The sequence below is a fragment of the Rhipicephalus microplus genome, chromosome X (genome assembly GCF_043290135.1).
Source record: "Rhipicephalus microplus isolate Deutch F79 chromosome X, USDA_Rmic, whole genome shotgun sequence".
Taxonomy (NCBI): domain Eukaryota; kingdom Metazoa; phylum Arthropoda; class Arachnida; order Ixodida; family Ixodidae; genus Rhipicephalus; species Rhipicephalus microplus.
Genome location: NC_134710.1, coordinates 302,079,607 through 302,101,440, shown reverse-complemented (window position 1 = coordinate 302,101,440; position 21,834 = coordinate 302,079,607). Strand labels below are relative to the sequence as shown.

Here is a 21,834-nt window from a genome sequence, read left to right as displayed (position 1 = left end):
CACAAAAGAGCCTTCGCGCACCGCTGTGGTTATGTCACTGGTTTTGTCGTTAAGGGACTCTAAAGGTTGAAAAGACAGGCCTTGCGAACGTTAAGCGATTGTTATACTTGCAAGTAAGTTGTGCCATAACATGTGCTCGTGGGCCAGGACCTGCATCGTATACCGGTCCTGTATTATTTCCTGTCTTCCTCGGTGGTGTAAATTAGAGCGAGACGTTGAACAGTGGGGTTGATTTGTTTATCGTATGCAGTGAAAGGGCTTGTTAATTTGACGCCCGTTATTGCGGGAAATCTGATAATTCAGGCGCGTTTTCTGATTCCGGCAGGCATATTTATTGTATATGTGGTGTTTGATGGCATTCAACTCTCGTTAATGCGGTCATATTTGACTGCAACCTGGTCCAATCGAACGATTCTTGGAGATTGCCGAGAGGTGGCGCACTCTGCATCGGCATCGTCATCAGCGTGAACCGCATGGTACTCATGTTAACGACGTGTTTAATTTCGGCTTACCACCTTTCGGGTCAATTAAGTCGGGGATGTAGCGCAAGTGGCGAATATTGCGTCTGTAAAACTCCACGTATGCCAAAAGCAGGATTTGCGTATTCATCAAAAAATGAACGTGTAGTGACGTATTAGACATTTCTTTATTGTTTTGTAAAAACCTTCGATAATTCGGATTTCGGTTACTTCGGTCATTTTTAACTGGTTTTGTGAAATCCGAATTAAGGAGCTTTTACCATGCATGCATAGGAACGTTTCCAACCGTAACAGTGCCGCGCGAAGTGCATACCTTGGAGGAGACGAAAAAAAACCAAGAAAAAAAATCTTTTATGCTGCGTGCCATATCAAAGATTCGTGCTTTATTTTATAATCAAATATTTGCACATTGTGTTAAGTATATAGTAGTATGTTGATGTTTGAGAAACTCTGAAACGTTGGCGTTTTCGACAGAATCAACTTAGTACTGAGAAATTTAGGTATATTTGAGACATGACATGCGACTCCGTCGGGGAGTCCGCAGAATATTTTTTTTTTCATTACAGTGAATGTCAGTACAATGTTTAATGGAATAAACTGGATGACGGGCGAATAAAAATTCTCAAGTTTATCTCATTAACGTTATAGTTAAGAATTTTTATTCCATTCTTGGAAAAGGGAACATTTTGCCATTGCTTTCGACAATGAACGACACCGATTCATGCGCCGTCATTGTCAGAGTCGAGTTTCATTAGTTTGTCATCGCGCATGAAGATTCACTGCAAATGACGTGTTCATGTAGTCTTTACGCACGTAGCTGTATATATGTGGGAGTGTAAAGGGCACTGATGGCGGACATGCGGCGTCACAACTCTTCGCTAGGGACGAACAATGTTGTTAGAGGTATGCATACCTTCGAAACGCGTTTAATTCAAAGTAAACACTTTGCGGCCGTGAAATAAGCGCCGTGAGGTTTTTCTAGAATAGTCTTTTACAATGAACGCTTAATTAAACTTCGTCTTTGGTGTACTTTTAAAACTTGGTTTAACTTCCTGTATACCGCTGCAGGTGTTAGGTCGCTGTCGTGACCTTTGTTTAACTTCACCGATAGATTACAGGATAACAGTGGCAATGCAAGCGTGGCCGTGTGCTTGCGTAGAACACGACCTTTTTTGGTGGATGCTGGGTATTTTCGCGATGCGTCTTGCGTGGAACCCCGGTGAAGGCCTCGCGCCGTGGTTTCTTAGCAATGCGCGGCACATTCTTAAAGTATACGGTATTCTGACTGGGGGGAGGGGGGGGGGGGAGTCGGTACGTCTTCGTCTTTTCAACTGCGCGAAGGAAAAGAATTGAACGACGACTTTCTGTGACTATAGTATTTCCTTCGCGCTGTAGTTAAGATACATTCTTAAAGAGCAGTGAAACCTGATTTGTTTCCGATGATCGAGTTCAGCTGCATGCGACAAAGGCATGCAAGTACGTTTTGGTGGGTGCTTCTCACGGTATGTCTACACGGACAACACGGAACCATAGATATGTGTCCCGGGGGATTGAGGGGGGGGGGGGGAGTAGTCGTCCCTAATGATTTCATAGGGGGTGCCCCCATGTATACGTTCACTCAGTTGCACCTGTGCCGTCCTTCTTTAAAGAGCAGGGTCATGTCCACGCGGGTGCTGGACAATAGTGGTGACCGAAAGCCCCTGATGTTGCATTCCAAGCATTGTCTAATTCCCTTCTTTACTCCGAGAAAGCTCATCGCAAATGACAGGCCCTTTGTTAGAAGCGCGTCATAGAAGCGCGTCATCGCGCTGTTTCGATTTTTTTCATCCATTGTGACCCCCCCCCCCTCGCTGAACTCGACCAACGGGCGGACGGGGTGGGGGGGGGTGCTGCGATCAAACTGCCCCCCCCCCCCACCCCGTAAAACGTGAATAAAGACGGGTCAACTTCAACAACTCCTCCCCCCCCCCCCCCCTACCCGCCATACGCACGCTTATGGAGAGCACTCACAAAGAAAACTGTCGTGACAAAGTTGCGGGATTGTAAAATGTTTCGGATTTCACTCATTACTGGCAACGTATACCTTCGTTAGGACAGTGATGTTCTGTACTATGAGCACCCGGCACCGCGTACCGCGGTGCAAGACCCTGTTCGCGACGACTACGCATGCACGTGTCGTGGCCTAACGAAGTAACTCCGCTGTATGTGTATACTGCAAACGACTATTCTGTTGAATGTCTGGCGTCATTATTGGAAGTTCTAAACGGGTATATATGGGGATAGCATTTGTACCGACAATTTTCCTGTGTTCCGCGTGCCTTTGTGAGCAAGCCATGTCTCTGTTTGACTATATAAGCTATCGCTCTCCGCAGAATTCTGAAGCTGCTACTTTTTTTTAAACCCCTGCGACGACCGCGTAATGATACAAGAGCCTGAAATTACCTTGCTCTCAAAGTGCGGATATGAGCAGTGTTTGGTCAGCGTTATCGCTGTGTACTTTTCTTATCGGTGTATGTCTTGTGCACTCCGGAGTCGCGGTCTTGTTTTGAAGTGTCACCTCATTGCGGCGTCTCTTCACAGGGAGCGTGAGCACAGATAGGACACGCCGACGTTGTGATATCGGCTTTAGCTGATTCGCCTCTGTCTTCAAAGATTGTCGAGTGTTTAGCGCACCGACATGCATTCATAGTGAACTAACGCATGCATATACTCTACGTTTGAGTAGTATTCGTCCGTGTGGCACTATGCGTGTATAATAGCGCTTTGTTCTCAATCGCTGCCTTGCACATTTACCGCAGAGGGTCAGTGGCGGGCTCAACTGTGTTCTGCCGGCCCGCCGCAGTGGTCTTGATTATGATGCTCGACTGCTTACCCTAAGGTCGCGGGATCGTATACCAGCCGTGGCCGCCGCCGTGTGCTTAGACATAGGTGCACGTCGAAGAACCCCAGAGGTCTTTAAGTTTAGGAGTCATCCACTATACGGCGTCTCTCGTAACTATAGTGATTTTGGGATGCAAAACCCCAACAGTTAACTATAACCTGCCGTTAAGCCCCGCCGCGGTGGTGTAGTGGCTAAGGTACTCGGCTACGGACCCGCAGGTCGCGGGTTCGAATCCCGGCTGCGGCGGCTGCATTTCCGATGGAGGCGGTAATGTTGTAGGCCCGTGTGCTCAGACTTGGGTGCACGTCAAAGAACTCCAGGTGGTCAAAATTTCCGGAGCCCTCCACTACGGCGTGTCTCATAATCATATGGTGGTTTTGGGACGTTAAATGCCGGATATCAATCAAATCATCATTATAACCTGCCGTTAAACTTCATGCGACTTCTGGCCACGCGCCGGCCACATTTCGATCAGAGCTCTATGTGCGCGTCAAGAGAGCCCCGTGCGACTGAAGTATTACTTTAGGATTTGATAATTTTGTTACCCTATCGCCAAATAGCAGCGACGTATGGCGTTTATCATGTTTTGTTAATTCTGGGAGTGGGGAAGAGGTGTATATATATACGACTGTTCGCGCAGTCCGCGGTTCGAAGTTTGGCGTCAGTTCAAGGGTTCGGTTTTTTTTTTTTTGTTGTACCGCTGGAGCGTCTTGAATGGGGTAGCTGCTGCGCCAGCGGGGTGTTACCTAAGTAAGCTAAGGGGGCCCCATCCGTCATCCGACTGTGTTCTTGAGAGCTATACTGGCTCGTGAGTGGTATATGCCATGAAATTCCAAGTTGTGAAGCGATCAATTTATGCACTTACTCACGGGATTAATACTTAGTTGTAGGATTAGTGAGCATGGTAACTTTCGGATTGTAGTAAACAGCTATACATCATTTCTGACTCAATGTAGTCTGAACATGCCTGGAACATCCCATTGGTCCTCGTACAAGGGGCGCCGGTGACTCCTCCTTAATGTCGAGAGAGCGCGACAGCGCGCGTGCTTGTGTGCACTCAACGCAAAGCTGAAAGGTGTGCCGCAAACCCAGCGGTCGTTGACACAGTGATCGGGGTGAAGAAGATATCAACGGCACTACTGCGTTCGTCACCAGGGATCCAGCGGTGCGTCTCCTGTTGCTGGAACAACTCTGCTGCTGAAGCAACGCCCAATCGCCCGCAGAGCATGCAAGCTCGCCCCTGTTCGGAATGACCGCTCGCACCTTTCGTAACTGCTCAGTAGGCAACCTAAAAATGTGGGCAGATATACTGTAACTTAGGCACAGGCACCAGCGCCTATACGACGTTGCCGCGGAAGACCTAGCTCTCAATCCTTCGTGATTCATTCATATATTTAGCTTTGTTATTCACCTAGTGGCCCGCTCTCCTGGACCGTACCCCTTGAGCCACTTGCAGCCGTCGTATGTGATGACCCCGTCTTCTTGACAATGTCCCTTTCGCAGGTTCTCGTCGCACTGTCGCGACCTCAGACGGACGTTCGACGAGCGCGAAAACCTCGGCAGACTATTATAATTCCGGCGCGTTCGGGTCGCTTTGTCTTATTATCTCTTTATTGTTTATTGGTGCCAGACCCTACAGCATAAGTTAAATGAAAAGAAAGCGTTCAGTTGCTCTTGATCCGCAATTCGCTGGGGCTGAAATGTAAATACCCTCGTGTACAACTGTATAGATGGTTTCAAGATTGCAAGCGTTGTGCCCCAAAAAGAACTTCCGGTCACCTCATTTACGAGCTCTTAATGTCGAAACTCAAAGGACGTTTTCACGTTTTTTTGAGGGGTAAGGAAAGTCTCTTAATGGTTTTTCAGATAAAAAGAACGTGCGTAATACTCAAGGCAATTTCGTGTAGTTTTTATGTAGCTAAAAAACATTTATTTTAATACATTTTGCCAAATGAGGGAAGAGAAGTGTAGAAAGTAAGCGGGCTATTTTTTAACGCTCTTCTTGCTATACCGATGCTATTCAGGCACGTCAGTCAACGAAACCGGATGTAATCAAGGGTCTGTGTTTGTAAACAGTGAAAGGGTCTATACGTTTGTAAAAGAGCGCCGGCCCCCATTACGGCGTACCTCGGGGATATCGTGGTTTTGGGACATTAAACCCGAAAAATAATTAGGTTTGCTTTTGCCCTAGCTCTTTATCGGAACCGTTTATCGAACCGATGCTCCTACAATGCAAAGTGACTTGTTTGTTTTTGAGGCTTCGCCCTCTCTTCCATTTTTTTTTTCTAATTGCTTCAGGCGAAAAAGAGCTTAAGCCGTTGTTTCGTCAAGGAGACTTGCTTTCGCGTGTACGTGTGACGCAGCCTGTGAAATGCCGCTTTTATGAATATTCGTGATAGACTACACAATAGAGACCAAGCTCGCTCTCGGCATGGTAGTCGCGCTGCGCCCCTCTGCAGTTGTATTCTAAGTGCACGAGTATATATGACACATGGATGAGTTTATGGAGGGACTTCGTAGGCCCGCTGATGAAAAGATGTGAATAGCTATGCCTTTCTCGTGCATGTTTTTTTCTTCTTCTTTTTTTTTTCACCTTTATTGAGTGTATATCGTTCATTAGCACCGTATTCTTAGATTGTCTCGCGTCGCTTTTGAACCGTGTAGTTTATGCGACTTGCCGTACCAGAACGGGCTTCGGTATATAGGGTTCGCTTAAAATTCCTCCAAGCAGTCGTTCGCTCCGACTTTCATCGTTTTATTTTCTGGGCACGTGTTATGCACATCTGTCAAACTTCCTCTTGTGTCCTGTTCATTATTTGTCTCCTATGCGGTTTTAACTCAGGTGGCATACTGCAGAATTGATCGAAGGCCGTGCGGGGTGTTTCTCACTCGCACTTCGTGAAAGGTAAGAAGGCAATCTAGTTGCCAGGTTATGTTCTTAACGTTAAGAGTGTTAATTGAGGATGATACGTGGATAGATTTCTTTTAGATGCTTGCTATTAAGGGGGAAAAAAGGAACATATGCAGGAATAGGCGAAGTGGCAGAGGATGAAGATAGCAGCAGCGACTGTGGTTCGAACCACCTTTTTTTTTTTTCCTTTATCGTGCATTCCGTTTAATTAAACCTGTGGGGCCCTGGTCTAGGAGGCCCAAGGGCATTTTGTTTTCCTTTTTTAAATAATGTTATAGTCTCTGCGCGATGTGCCGGTGCACGGCTCTTTCCACAACGAACTTGCCACATTATGCTGAGTAGCGTAGCGCCACGTCGGTACACTAGTGAGCTTAGGGACGTGCCATGACAGGGTATCTTCAGCACTCAAAAGAGGACTTGTACAAGGGGCTCAATTTGGCCAAGTTCGTTTGTCATCAGGTAAGCATTGTGTCGAAGGACCTGTGCCCGTTTTTTCACGACATGCAACAACAGTCGTGTTCGCCCGCGCAGTGATCTTGGGTGTGTGTCTGTTATCTGCGTTGTATGAGGCTCTGTCGGTCCGTTTGAAGGACCCCGGCTGTACTTTCCCCGTTGATTTCGCGCGTGTGAGAAATCGGAGCGCCTGATGATTAACGGTTCTGTTTTTGGGCGACGCGCACTGTACACACACATGCACGGTCTTCGTCCATCTCTGTCGATGGGGCTTCGCAGCTGCGCACTCCTATCGGACGAGAAATCGTGCGCTCGCTGCGCGATGGATCGTCGTGACGCGTGCGCAAACGAAAGACACCGACCCGCAGCGAAGTTGCGTTCGTCACAACTTGTGACGTGTGCGTGTATAGCGACGCGTGCAGCTGCTCTTTCGTCGCTCACGCGGTTGGTTGCCGTTTGTGCCTTCGGCGCCCGCCCAAGGACTCTATCAGTGCACCTATCAAAGGCGCTGTTCTCGAACATTGTAGCATGCCGTGGCATGCGCTCTGTTGGATTGCTACCGTTTAGCCCTTGTAATACACAGTTTATGACAGGTCGTGTCTAGCCGACGTTGGCCCGCGTTGCGTTCGCACGTCAACAATGGTGAGCTGGATATAGAACGCTTTTTTGTTCTGGCGGCTGCCATCGCGTCATTAATCTTCTGGAGCGCGTTGTCTTGCGATCATGTCACGTTTAAGGCTTCTTGGTCTTCGGCGTTGTAGTAAGCAGGAGTTCTGGAAATCTTTATCCAGAACTCAAACATGGTCTTTATCAACAGCATGTTGTTGGACACATGCTCGTTTTGTTATACAAAGCTGTTTATATATATATATATATATCATTGAATTCTGTGCTGCGTGACTGTCAATTTGCTAGCCACATTCATTATTTAAGGTGCCGCATTTTCGGCACCTGTGACTCGTTTTGACGTGCCCTCGAATCAGCGCGTACACGAACAGAAATTGACAGGAGCATCGTCTCGAAGCGATGAGGGCGAGATGACAAGGAGACACGGACTGTGCACCTTCTCGTCTCTTCGGTTCGCGCTGTTATTCATACACTACGATACAGAAACAGCTATAGCCCATGCACCTACGAGCTTTGCAGTGACCCAACGCGCGACGGTTTCCATTACGCATCTCGCAAACAAAACACGTTACAACGACAACGTGTTTCGAATATTACGTGTTGCTTATAAAACATACGTTATAGAAAGCTTGGAAGAGTGGCAATGGACACGGCGCTCATTCCTGGGTCCTCTCTTCCTTATGTTTTCTCTCGCGTTTACAGCGCTAATTTAAAGGAATATTTAGTTCGTTCACATCCGTCCGCCGGGCTCATCACATTGATCTGTCGCAATGCGCGCCCCGTGTATCACTTACACGGTATTTGCTCTGTCGCACGTTCTGTGCGAGTGATGCATTACGCGTATACTCAATTGCCAGTGCCGTAACGGGACGCTACCGGCTTTCATTCCTTGGCGAAGAGTCCACGTGGCTTGTCCTCTGCGGTGTCCTCTGCAGCGCTCTGTCCTCTTGTGTCGGCCCCGCCACGGTGGTCTAGTGACTAAGGTACTCGGCTGCTGACCCGCAGGTCGCGGGATCAAATCCCGGCTGTGGCGGCTGCATTTCCGATGGAGGCGGAAATGTTGTAGGCCCGTGTACTCAGATTTGGGTGCACGTTAAAGAACCCCAGGTGGTCAAAATTTCCGGAGCCCTCCACTACTGCGTCTCTCATAATCATATGGTGGTTTTGGGACGTTAAACCCTACAAATCAATCAATCAATCCTCTTGTGTCGGTCTGCTCGGCCGTTTCTTCTTCCCCGTAATGCGCTATACCAGTTCAAGTACGACGAACCAACTCGCCCAATCTTCAACACCACGTGGCTTCGTTTTCTTTTCTTTTTTTTTTTTTGTTCACATCGCTCGTATACTGCTTGTTCTTTGTTGAACGTCAAAGTTGTTTCTCGGCACACTAGGCACGCATGACATGACCGTTCATGGCCTTATGACGTGTAGAGATGCGAGCACGTTTGGTTTCCGACACTACCCTATACGTCACGACATCCGGCGTAATGTATACGTGCCGTTCGGGACGACAGTGTTTTTTAATTATTATTTTTTCATTCCGAGGACTCCCCACCAGGCGTTCTCTGCACGATCGTCACGGTTAGGCTGCTGGGGTCTGAGTGCTTCCGCCTCTTCAACCTCGAGCGTCGTGGGGGTGCCGCATCTGACGCTTTGGCGGCGCGCCTGGGCGCGTTTTCGAACACGTTTCACTTGGCTGAACTGGCATCGTCACTGCCGCCGGTTCTTTCCTCCACTACCCCCTTGTCCCTTCCCTTACGTCAGAAGTGCGTCACAGTGTGTGCTTTTAACCTGCACGTGCTCTGGCCTTTCGTTGCACTGCTATGCGTGTAGGAGAATAGGTATACTTCAGGCGCGCTGCGTGGAGAGCACGTCACAAGAACGACTGTGACCCGAGCTCGTTATTCCCATTACTGTCTTTATTAAGAAACTCGGGCATCTTACGACCCCCCGCTGCGAAGAGGCGTGTCAGACCATGTGAATGCGTTTTACCGGCGGGGCAAGGCAAACGTAAAAGGACACTTTACGTGAAGCCTTCATTGAACTATCTCATCGTGGGGAAATAGAAACGCTCTCTTAACACAAGATTTTCTAGTCGACGTGGCGGACTGTGTGCGTCAGAAAGATTCCGTCTTTGCGAAAATTTAATGCCGAAGGTGTTCCGGTGGTCGCGGGATGCACCTTCCGTGAGGTTGTTCCAGACACTGACGAACGCTGGGAGGGAGCTGAAAGTTGCCGCGCTGATGTCGACCGACGACGACGTTCGAGAGAAGACCGCAACCATGGAGTTTCCTCCTATAAATTTTTTACGCATCACTTATCGGCGTCTTCATCTAATCGCACTGCTGCGCCGTTTTGCCCAGCCATCGTAGCTCCTGGACGCCCCGGTGCGATTCGCCAAATATGGCATTATACAACTCCCGAAGGTTATCTGTGTGGAATTTTTTTTAAAGACGATAGTCTTTCTTGGGGACCTTCGACGCAAAAATTTTGGTATGTCTGTACATTTGTCTGTTTGTCCGCCCTTAACGAACGATACCTCAAACGGCACGGAACGATACCCCAAACGGCCTACCCCATCCGCAGCGCCCACCAATATTGTTTCAGCGTTCATACTTGTGCGATTGTCACTTAAAAAACAATTAGTGCGCATATCTGAGGCACCATAACAACACGTCACTATTTTGTACGTGTGGCTTTATAACAAAGAAGGCATACATAAGTAATTCCAAGGACCGTAGCGTTTATCACGCTGCGCTGACAATGCAACGCGATGCTCAAAAAGGCAACTGTTTCCAACGCTTTGCTTAGACGACACGGTAGTGGCACCTGCCCGTCGCTTCGCGTTCTACTCCTTATCGCCTCCGAGACAGGCGACCACACGCCTTCCTTCGTTTTCGAAGATAAGTGCCAGATAGCGCTCGTGTCTAACGTGCCTTGATGCGCTCTTTGGCCTTCGCTGAACGGATCGAGACTCTCTAACGCAGCACCTCCAGAATACTATTCACCGATTTTCTCGCGCAGAACATCAAATAAACGTTTTGTTCACTCTCTCCAGACGCAAGACTATCGTCTTTCGACGACATTTGCAGTGAAAAATGCAGATATGGGGCCAACTTTTTTTTATCATGGTACTCTATTCGTAGCAACACCATTTTGCCTTCTCCATCTCTTGGTATTTTGTTTACTCTTTGTTCCAACGCTGTTTGTAGAAGTCTGGAGTTATACACAACATTTATGGCTCCGGTAGCTCTATGAATGGAGGAATAGCTCAGATAATATATATATATATATATATATATATCAGGCCTACGCTTATGTGCAGAAGAATAACTTCGGTTGCCGCAGGGTTATTCAGATTGCTTCCAGGTCAGCACACAAGAACACTCCAGACATCGCCATAATATGTACATACCACACCTAGTCCCACGTAACGATTGCTTTAAGTTCAGTTACTTTCCACGTGCTATTGAAAATTGGAATATGCTGCCAGAGTCTATAATTGGTTGTTCCTCGCTTACATCATTTGAACAGAATCTAAAACGTTTATTTCCTGAATAACAGTGACGTGCGTGTGTACTTTTTGTTGGTTGCATGTGACTGCAGTAGTTGTCTTTCAAATCTTCAGCGCGGTGCAAAAGTGCCGCCTCAAATGCGTCATGTGCTGTTCTGCGCGTATGTATTGCATCGCATGTGTGTTCCATTTCTTGTTATGTATAACTTCGAGTTGCTGCTCACAATAATACCGAGAAATTATCTCTAGACCTGTACGGTACTTCTTTTCTGCAAATAATTGTTTGTACTTCCACCCTCTAACGGCCCACTTCTGGGCTAACAGTATAAATAAATGAATGAATACGTGTGAAAGTAGATGCGCTTTCACATACCAACTGTTCATCTAGCCGACTTGTCGATGGGGCTCCCGTCTAAACGTCGGCTAAATAACTGAAAGCGTGTGTATATATATATATATATATATATATATATATATATAATGTATTAGTTGATAATTGATAGATGCTGTGGACCTCTTTATTGTAACGTGTCGAGGCTCTGTGAGCATGGACGAAAATGCCTGTGAGCCACAAAGCTCGTTTTCTAATTCGTTCTAATGTCTTGTATATTTCTTCTAAGCAACAACTACAAGAAAGTTATTACACTACTCGCCGTCTGGAACCCGAAATTGCATTGAAATCCTGATGTCGTTGCACTTACACTGTGGCTGTATCGGAAGATGTCTGTCATTTCTGAACCGCTCAACACAGGATTGGGGATTCTTTGGCGACGGTATATAAGTTTTATAAGAGAACAGGGAGCGAATTGCGGAGGCGGCTGGAGGGGTTGGCACGAAAGGAAAATTTCCCGTCTTCGCACCACTTTTTTTCTTTCCTTTTTTGTTTTGTTTTGGCATTCGAAGGCTTCTGCACTTTTCAGTTTTAGTGGCATGACAATGTCGAGTATACCTTAGGACATGGCGGTTGCTGACCTGACGAATGGAAGAGAAATGAGAGAGAGAGAAAGAGAGGGGGAAAAGGGGGAATAAGGCTGGGGGGCTGGCAGGAGCAAGCGATTACCCGCAGTGCTTGACCGAATGCGCTTGCCAGGCTGGGATACATGGCGTAAGTGATGTCTGATCACGCGCGTGTCCCTTGTCTGTTGCAGGACCGTCCCTATTCGGGATGAGCGAGTACCTGTCGTACGTGGGCGGAGTGCACGGCGTGGTAGCAGCGGCGGGAGCAGCGGCGGCGCTTGGGCTCACCTACATGTTCGGCCGCTCCTCGAACCCCATCGAGCCCATAGTCAGCCTGGAAAACCAGAGCAGGCTGCTCACGGTGAGTGCGCGCTGATTCGCAACTTTCACCACTTAAAGAGGGCGCTTGTACAAGCCCAACATGGCTTACATATATTACGGCTTGGTGGCGCTAGCCACCGCCCGATCTAAAGGGTACAGCCATATCCATCCATCCATCCATCCATGGCTGTCGTTTGGGGAATCGTGACGTGCAGCCGGCGCGCCGGCAGCCGCCGCCGGGGTGCTCATCACTTCGAACTGCGCAGCATTTTCGGCTGCAGGGCCTGTGTTGAAAAGGTCATTGACTCTAGCATATATTATATCCCACACTGCGTGTTGAGAAACGCGTGTACGGCGTATTATGAAGGAAAATAAGGCACATTGTCTGCTGCGGTGTGAAGGAATGTACGTACAGCTTTGTGAACGCTGCTCGTGCAAATTTAAGCAGGAAAATGCAGGAACGAGAAAATGCAGGAGAAAAGGCAGGAGTGCTCGTGCAAAGCAGGAAACCTCGCCTTAGACTGCATGGCGTCGGCACAGTAGCATCTAACATATTTCGTGTTTGTTCTAGCTCAGCAAGCAAACAATGAAGAGTAAATAATTGCTACTACGACTCGCAGTACCTGCCCGACTTCGGTAGTTCACTACCGAATTCAGAATAACCGTAGTAGAAATTGCCAGCGACAAAATGTAAAGCACCAGCGAACCGCCAAAGTGAGGCAAACTGAACGATAGCATAGGCAGGCTGCGTGGGCATCCCCCAAACGACAGTTACGACGGATGCCGCATGGCCACGCCACCACTGGTGCAAGTTTTGAATAGGTTCAGCGATCTACACGCGGTCGGATTGCCCTTGGCCGTGCCATCGCATTGACTGCCCTCCTCCTCCTCACCCCACGTCTGCTTGTCTCTCAGCGATCCTCGTCGCCGCAACCGTGCCTGGCCCATGATAAGAGGACTTGTCAACCGAAGGGCCTCTCGCCATCCTGTGCTCTCGATTTCGGTGGTACGCGGCATCACGGAGCTGGAACTTTCAAAGCTATTAGCAGACGCTTTTGCTTCAGTCCTTCCCGCACCTCCTAGCATGAGTGACGTCACTTTCGGAGGCCACCGTTTAGCCCTGCCTGGTCAAAAAAAGTTCAAGTGGTCCAATTGGAAAAATACTAATTGACATCAATTGGTTTTCAATCCACTGGAATTTCGCCATCATTTGGAAATGTATCAATGATATCTCATTGGTGAACCAGTTCATATTCCATTGGTTATAACCATTCAGACAGAACTGGTGGCTGATTGGTTGACCAATTGATGTAGGTGGGGGACCAATTGGTCATCCAATTGAAGCTAACTGGTGCCCAAATGGCTAACCAATTAAAGTGAACTGGTGTGCAACTGGTAATCCTGTTAATGGTAATTGGTCCCCCAGTTGAAACTAGGTGATGTTCAATTGGTTCACCAATTGGAATAGATGTAGTCATCCACTTGAATGTAGCTGGCATCTAAATGGTTTGCCAGTTGAAGAGAACTGGTGTCCAACTAGAGGGCCAGTCTAAGGTACGTGGTGTTCAGTTGGTTAAGCGATTGAATAGATGTGGTCATTCAATTAAAGGTAACAGGTATTCAACTGATCAGCCAGTTGAAATAGACTGGTTGCCAACTGGTTAACCGGCTGAGCGCAAATGGTCATCTATATAAAGCAAACTGGTGCTAAACACGAAAAGCCTTTATTAGACAACAATAGTTCGGCAAAAATGCCTCATACAGAGCGAGCTTCATAGTAAAACTCTCGATTTCTGCTAGTAAGGGTATTTGTAGTCAAACTGCCGCCTGTTCTGCTTCAGCTTCTGGAAAGGAGGTCGCTGGTATATTCTTGTTGCTCAGTTTTTTTCTTTGTTCCGAGTTGCATCAGGAATCATGCAAGCAGGCTGCGTGAAAGAAAAATGTGATAAGACAGAGAGAAAAATGAGCTACATGGCTGTAGTAAAGAAGTTAATACACTAGTCTCAAATGCTGTAACTGAACCCTCTGGCACTTTCTAGATTGCGTAGTTCGAGATAGTTCACATGTGGAGCATTCGTCCTAAGCGGTCATGCATGCCAACATTGACAGTGCTATTCGGAGCGCATCATTCGAGTGTTCCAGATGAGTGTGGTTACCTCTGCATGAAGGATGGAAATGTTGTTGATGTAACAAGACTTACTGTGTACAGTAGCTCCCACACATCATGCTGGCTGCGCCCGTGCACCGTGTCCGCTGCAGTCGCGAGCCAACACTAGTTAGGGTAACGAACTAAATGTGCAAAAGGTGCTAATAATACAGCGGTTAATGTGGTTCAAAAGCAAAATACTTGCCTTAATTGTAAAGAAATAGGGCTGAATCAATGTATCATGCCAACATGATTACGCAAAGACGCTGGATATAAAACACGCCAGTAAAGCTTATGACTTGTGTCCGCTGTGGTGGTTCGCTGCTGATGACGATGCTGATGGCACTTGCCGCCGTGCTTGCACTGTGAGCGCATGCACTTTTATGAATATATAATTTACATGACTATTGCTTTCATCAAAATACAATACAATATCTTATAATGAGAAATTAATTTTTAAAGTTTATTTTGACCCTACTTTATTACTTCGAAAGCAGCATTTTTGGAAGGATTGTTAGTACTAAACCAATGCTTGCTCAGTCATTTTCTCACTGTGTTCTCTTATGAATAAACTGCGGCGGCTGCTCGCATGATAAAGATGTGAAGTGGCAAGAAATGTTTGCAGCAGTACTGTAGTAAGGGGTTTTATGGTTTTAGAAAAAATATTGAAAAAATTTTTACCACTTCACTCATTGCCGATTTCACAGAACTTGCACATGGCACTCCATAGGGTTAACCAGTTGAAGAGAACTGGTCTTCAGCCAGTCAGCCAGCTGAAATTAACTGGTTTCCACCAGGTCAATCAGTTGAACACTTACAACATGAACTCTTTACAACTAGTATGGTTCCAATAAAGGGTCTCTTCCAATCAAAAAGTATTTTCCAATTTGGGTGTGCACATCCAATTGGACCAACGAGCAATGCGATTGGGAGGCCAATTGGAATGTTTTAGTGGTTTACCATTACAACATTACCACTGTTCTAATGGTTTACCAATCGGGATGTGTGCAACCAATTGGACTGACAAGCATTCCAATTGGGAGACCAATTGGAAACTGGTGGACCTATTGGAGTGACCAGTCGTAATTGTGTGGTCCAATCGGTCCTCTACATTGAAGCACCACATCCCAGTTGCTTTCCAATTCATTTCACTTAGGACCAATTGCTAGGAACTGGTATGACCAATAGGACCAATTCACTTTTTTTGACTGGGTGCCGCCCTCTGCACGGACTGACGCAGCCGTCTCGCAGCAGCTCGTGTCCTCAACCGGATACCTGTAGCGCAGCGATGGTCGTGCCGGTTGTGACGCGCGGGAAACCACCGTGCAGCCTCGCCTCATACCGGCCAATATTACCGACATGGATACCGGGAAAAACGCAAGGTTGCAATAGGCACCGTTCAGTCGAGTTTTCCAGTCTGACTGCAGCGCCAGAATACATAACCTAGCGGATAAAAAAAGCTACCTTGAGATGGCCTCAATGAAAGTGGAACGCGACGTGCACGTTTCGCGCCCTGCATCTGTCGGCGAATTGTGACCGGGATACATGGGGGACGCGAGCACGTGTCTATTTTCTGCGTGCCCCTAACGGTGAATGTAAAAGCCTTTGAGACGGGGCAGTGTGAGCAACTCAGCTCCATCTGGTCAGTGTGTGGTGCCTATGGTGCTTTATCGCCTCCAGCAGATATCAGTTACGAGCGGCACCTTTCCATGACAACAATGTGGTTTTCGCGTTCTTCGCACCACAGCTAACGTGATTGCTGTGGTTGTTGGCACCCTGGAGCAAGTACTACGCAACCAGGAGACAGCCCTGCTGCATGTAGATCTGGCAGCATGTATACCTGCTCTATGAAAGGATCGATTCAAATGTGTCTCAACTGTTCCAATACAAAATAAAAAGGATAGAAAATAAAAACCAGTTACATGTCCAACTTTTCACTTTAGCCTCGCACAGATTGCTCGATATGGAATACCCACAGGTGGTGAAAAGTTGGTACAGTAAACAGGCCCGTGCCCAGCAAGAGCCTGTATCAAAGCCTGAGCCCTGTCTAGGTCAGAATCGGGGCCCACACCATATTTTCATCATACTGTCACTGCATTTTCTGTGGTACACATACACTGCAACCTTACGTCGTGTAATTCTTCTAGTTTGGCAGTACTGCCAACTGTTAAAATCTATTAATCTGATGTATCGATCTGACAACCTTAAGTAGGAGATTGGCCTGGGTAAATTAAACTTTTTGCTGGTTTGTCATGCTGTAGCCACAGCCCTCAGATTCAGTTCATGCAGACCAGTTGTTGTAGGGGGGTACGCTTTCGAGCACAGGGCACATTTGATTCCTGTTCATCATGGCCACATGCTATTTAATAGGGTAGAATGCAAGCACACTTGTGTGCTATGGCCTAATTGCCTGTTAAGAAAACATCGGGCAGTTTAAGTTACCTGGAGTGTTTAACTACAGAATCATTCATAACCAATGCTGTGCAGTTTTGGTACTATATACACCAAATTATCTAATGTTTGAACTGGTGGGTTTCTCGACTGAAACATCTTATTTGCTATGGGGTACAGAGATGTGTGATTGTGTAATGTTTAGTTTGCTACTAGCTATTGAGTAATATAAGGGTTACAAGTCATTGTTTCTATTAAGTGCTTGTGATTCTGCATTGAAGATGCTCATGGTTTTAAACAGCATTAGATTACAAGAGATAGCAGCTTGATATTTGCATTAAAGAATCTGCCAATGTCATGGGTGAGTGCTTAAAAAACTGGGCTCTCTACTGTTTGTAAAGTGACCCTTTTAACATTTCTTTATTAATGGAGGTGCCTTTTCTGTATTTCCTGCAAACAAATAATGCAGTGACTTAAAGGAGTTGTGCAAGTTTATAAGGGATGAGTATTCACAAGGACTTTTGCTTCAAGTGTGTGCTCTTTTGTTAGCTTTGATAGCTTATCACGCAGTACTGAGCATGAAGGTTTAGCATGACTGTGGGGTCGAGCAGATAACGGCTTACAAATATACAAACATGCAATTGATTTTTGTGTATTTCCAGAAAGAAAAGTGCTCAGCACATGTTGAAGTTTTTGTTGTGTCACATTGCTGATATCTTGATAATGTAAAATTAGGTGCTATATATGTTATATGTAACTCCTTCAAATACTATCACAGCTGTGGAAGTGTTCCTCAGACTAGTGAGTCAAATATTAGAACTATTGCTTTAAAGAAGGGATGTGGTCATATTGGTGACTTGTGTGTTGTTTGCTGCAAGGGTTTCTTATAGCTTCGAGAAGCATGATACATGCACCAAAATTCATGTACTCTCTCTAAATTTAATATCACCTTGTTTATGTGGACGACTTTTGGTTTCTGGGAGCCGGGTTGAGCAGTGACGTAGCAGTGTAGGTGGTTTGGTCACGTGACCACTCAAGGCTGTGAAGCATGGGCTGAACATCATCTGCTCCCGCACACGTGTCACACAAGCACCAGCAAAAGAAACGTCTTAACAGTTGCCGTAGCCAGCTGCAGCAGCTGCGAGTGATGTAGCAATCGTTGCTTTGCTGGTACGTACGTTGCAAAGGCGGCACAGGTCACTCACTTTACTACAGATCTGGTGCGACGTCGCTACAACTTTCGTTGCCCTTTCTATAGAGCTACGTCAGGGCTGGGTGTGCTAGCGATTGGTCTCGATTGGGATAATGAAGATTTAAGTTCACATTGGAACTGAATTAAAATGCATATACAGTGAAACCTCATTCACACCTCGTTAATTTGAAATTTCGGATAATTCCAAATGGTCACCGCAGTCAGACCCACAGTGCATAGGAGACCACGTGTAAAACGATTTGTTAATTAGAACAGAAATTGCCGCCTCTACGGATAATTCGAAGCGCGTGCCACCGAGCGTCATAGTCACACTAGTGGAAGCTTTTACGGCCAAAGGATAGGTGGCACGGCCGGTTTTTTTGAGCTTCTAGTGGCCCCTGAGCAAAGGGCACGCAAAGTATGGCCTCCAAAACCGGGGGAGCAATTTTTTTTTTCATCGCCCTTCCGCTATCTCAGCGCCTGGTGCCTCTTGTATACACGGGACGCTGAGAAGTTGGCGGAGTAGTCCTAGCAGCCCTAGGCTGCACCCAGCAGGGTCACGTTGTTCTTTGTTCACGCCGTCAAGCCGTCTTGTTCCACATCGAAGTTGCAAGATGCCGCGGGGAAACTACTGCGCAAAGACTGTCAAGGAGAAGGTGGAGATTTTGTGAGAGGTTGACCAAAGGAAGTCGAGCAAATATGAAATTGCGAAGAAACATGGCATACCTCCGATCATGTGATCAACCTATATACGGAACAGGACGACCATTGAAAACGCCTATGAAGTTGAGGATTTCGGCGCCAGTCGGAAAAGGCTAAAGACAGCGGAATTCCCGGAACTAGTCAGCTTTGATTATCTGGGTTAAGGAAATGAGATGCCAGAGTATCGCACTGAGCGGCCCTATCATCATGGTCAAGGCAGCCGATTTCCCCCTGCGCTTGGACATTGAAAACTTTGTCACCTCCAAGGGATGGTTTCATCGTTTCAGGGAGCGGCACAATCTCGTATTCCGCACGTTATCCGGCGAGGAAAAAGAAGTGGACGCCGAAACATGCGCTACTTAGAAAGGCGACACCCTGCAGCAGTACTTGGAGAGTTACTCCCCACAGAATGTGTTTAACGCAGATGAGACAGCGTTATTTTTCAAGTTGCAGCCAGACAAGACGATGACTTACAATGGGAGACAGCTGTGCTGGCGGCAAGTGAAGCAAAGAGTGTGTGACTTTTCTGGTCGCCGCAAATATGACCGGTATGGAAAAGGTCCCCCTTTTTGTGATTGGCAAAGCACTCAAGCCACGGTGCTTCAAGAACATTTTGTGACTCTTGACGGAGTACGCCACAAACAAGAAATCCTGGATGATTGGAGGCCTATTCAGGAAGTGGCTACTGAAATTCGACAGGCGAATGGAACTGGGCGGCACACGCATTCTTCTTGTCGTCGACAACTGTTTGGTGCACAGTCGACGTTTAGCGGAGAGCAACAAAGTTAGTGTTCCTTCCAGCAAACACGACTGCGGCCCTACAGTCAATGGACTAGGGTGTGATAAGGAACATCAAGTAAAAGGACATTTGATTAAGCATGTTAGTAACAGTTCATAGTGACAATGTTTTCCAAGTGGAAGCTAGCACTTGATATTGTTTTTTTTTTCTATGTCTCATTTGTCGTCTGCCACTTTCACTGTATTTCTTAACATTAACCTTCTTTTATTTTTAACAGGGGCTAGAAAGGATCAGATCATCAAGGCTATGTTCAGATGGGAAGCACATAGAGTACCTCTATGAAGACTGCAGGACACTATTCGATGTCATGTACAGGGGAGCGAGGGTCTCCAGTAAGTGCTCTTTTGTGTGCAAAATGAGATGTTATACTAATGATGGTTCAAATATTTTGTTTTGTAATTTACATGTGGAGTTTATTGCAAAAGCTTAATAAAAATAAACTAACCATTGGGCAAGGTGTTTTTCATGACTGTCTAATGTGTTCCTAATTTATGGCTGCTTGCCTTGTGATATCACACTGCCTTCAGTCACATCAGACTGCCTGAAATCGTGAGCCAGGTCAAGATTTTTTTTTGTATTGGTGTGGGTTAAAACTGATACTGTTTTAGCATTGCAGCATTAAGTAAGCGTCTAGTGTAATGAATAATAGCATGGTTTTTCAAAATTCAGTAATGAGAAACTATGAGGCCCAATGAAGGGCCCCCAAAACCATCGACATGTCAAAATTTAGTTGTCATCTTACAGTTGTACACAAAACTAGAATGAACATGTCTCTGTGAGAATGGTGCTGTGATAGCGGAGTTACAGACATTTGATGATACCGAAGAGGCCCTCCGCTCGTTCTCTCTTTCTTTCGCTTAGCTCCGTTTGTCAGCTCGTCTCTTATCATAGTCGAGCACTCCTCCTCATGGTGTAAGTAGGAAGAGTGGCGAGAGTGCTTACCTGCGTGCAGGCAAACAAGTTATTTTTGGGAATGACATGAGCAGATGACAGTGCTAATGTAACAGGGAATGCTCAGGTGTTGAGGTTTACTGAAAGGCCAGGAGAAGGTAAGGGGTCGTTTCTTAGAATTTGTGGGGCACCCACGAATCGTAGTGCTGCTGCCTTTGGCATTGTTCATTAGGACAGCATTCTGAACTCAATGCGTGCATTTACTTGAAACGTTAAAAATTATTATAGATGCTTTAGGGCCCCTGTAAGTTAATTTTTTGCAGGCAGCTCATTATTTTGCTGCAGAGTCCCTTTGGCCAATGCTTTGCTAAGCCCACTTTGTAAGTCTCTCCCCATTAAAAGTGGAATCCCTGTAGCTTCCTTATTTGTATAATTTAATTCGTTTGGCAGTAGGTTCTCATTGTGCAGTGACCTCTGCATCCAAATTTTACACCCCACCCTGTGACTTTTTTTACTGGCCCTTTAAAAGTATCTCACATCATATGCAATGGTAGTTTTTATGAGCTTATCATAAATGACTTCTGGATACTGTTGAATAAAATGTCGTCCAGGAAATTTGAAAATAATTCACCAGCTGGGCTTGCTGCCTTTGTTGATAGATATGGGCACATTTTAGGTTATTATTCATATCTCTGCCTCATTTGCACTAGAACCTTAGTTTTTACCAATTAAGAGTGAGTGCAATTTTTTTTTTCAATTATGGCCGCAATTTTTGCAAGTGGCTCAGAAAGTTTAGGTGGCAGCTTAAAGTTTTCCATAAATTGTAGCACTGACTTACTACTTCCTTTTCAGATAATGGCCCTTGCATGGGGTGGAGAGATCCAGGATCAGGAGAATACAAGTGGATCCACTACAACCAGGTTTGTATGGCAGTGCATATTGAATGCTTTGATTTCTTGTTTGAAAGGGAAAATTTTTATTAGCAGCCTATTTATGCACCCTTGTTTTTAATTAACAGGTGTTAGAAAGGATAAAGTGCATTGCCTGTGGCCTTGTAAAGCTAGGGGAGAAGCCTGGGCAACAGACGTTCATTGGTCTGTACACACAGAATTGTGTTGAAGTAAGTTCTTGAAATCCGACATTTTAGTGCCTTTCTTCTTTTGTTCAGACTCTTGTACTTCTTGAAGCTTTGATTCAGTATCATTTCATTATCTGCTGGGAATAATCTGTGGCAATCTTTTGCTTTATTTTGCACCTACAGTGGATTGTCACAGAACAGGCTTGCTACTATTTCTCCATGATCATTGTTCCCTTGTATGATACACTTGGAGCTGCTGCCTGTGCGTTCATCATTAACCAAGGTACACCATAATTCAGGATAACAACTCTTTCTTGCACATCATTTATTTGTGTGAAAGTTGCTCTGTTTGCAGTGGTTTGCAATTCTTTACTTGCCTGGCTTTCTGCAGTAATTTTCTGCATATATGCATAGGCAATTATTGTGTTAACAAAATATGATTGCAGATTCATACTTTCAACTTATGTGGTAAAGCGCTAACAGCACTGATGA

At 46.2% G+C, this 21,834-nt stretch overlaps 2 protein-coding genes across 2 annotated transcripts in view; both read left to right on the top strand.

Annotated features, from left to right (window-relative positions):
- The window catches only part of Cad74A (cadherin 74A), a 373,926-nt gene extending 361,759 nt beyond the window's left edge, over window positions 1-12,167 (top strand). Inside the window, exon 43 of the mRNA XM_075879444.1 lies at window positions 12,014-12,167. The gene's annotated coding sequence lies outside the window, so the exon portion shown is untranslated. The remainder of the gene's footprint in view (window positions 1-12,013) is intronic.
- The window catches only part of LOC119161336 (long-chain-fatty-acid--CoA ligase 5), a 166,361-nt gene that overhangs the window by 94,557 nt on the left and 49,970 nt on the right, over window positions 1-21,834 (top strand). The window contains exons 2-6 of the mRNA XM_075876628.1: window positions 12,014-12,183; window positions 19,591-19,705; window positions 21,117-21,184; window positions 21,283-21,384; window positions 21,526-21,625. Of these exons, the coding sequence (XP_075732743.1) occupies window positions 12,014-12,183; window positions 19,591-19,705; window positions 21,117-21,184; window positions 21,283-21,384; window positions 21,526-21,625 (555 nt within the window). The remainder of the gene's footprint in view (window positions 1-12,013; window positions 12,184-19,590; window positions 19,706-21,116; window positions 21,185-21,282; window positions 21,385-21,525; window positions 21,626-21,834) is intronic.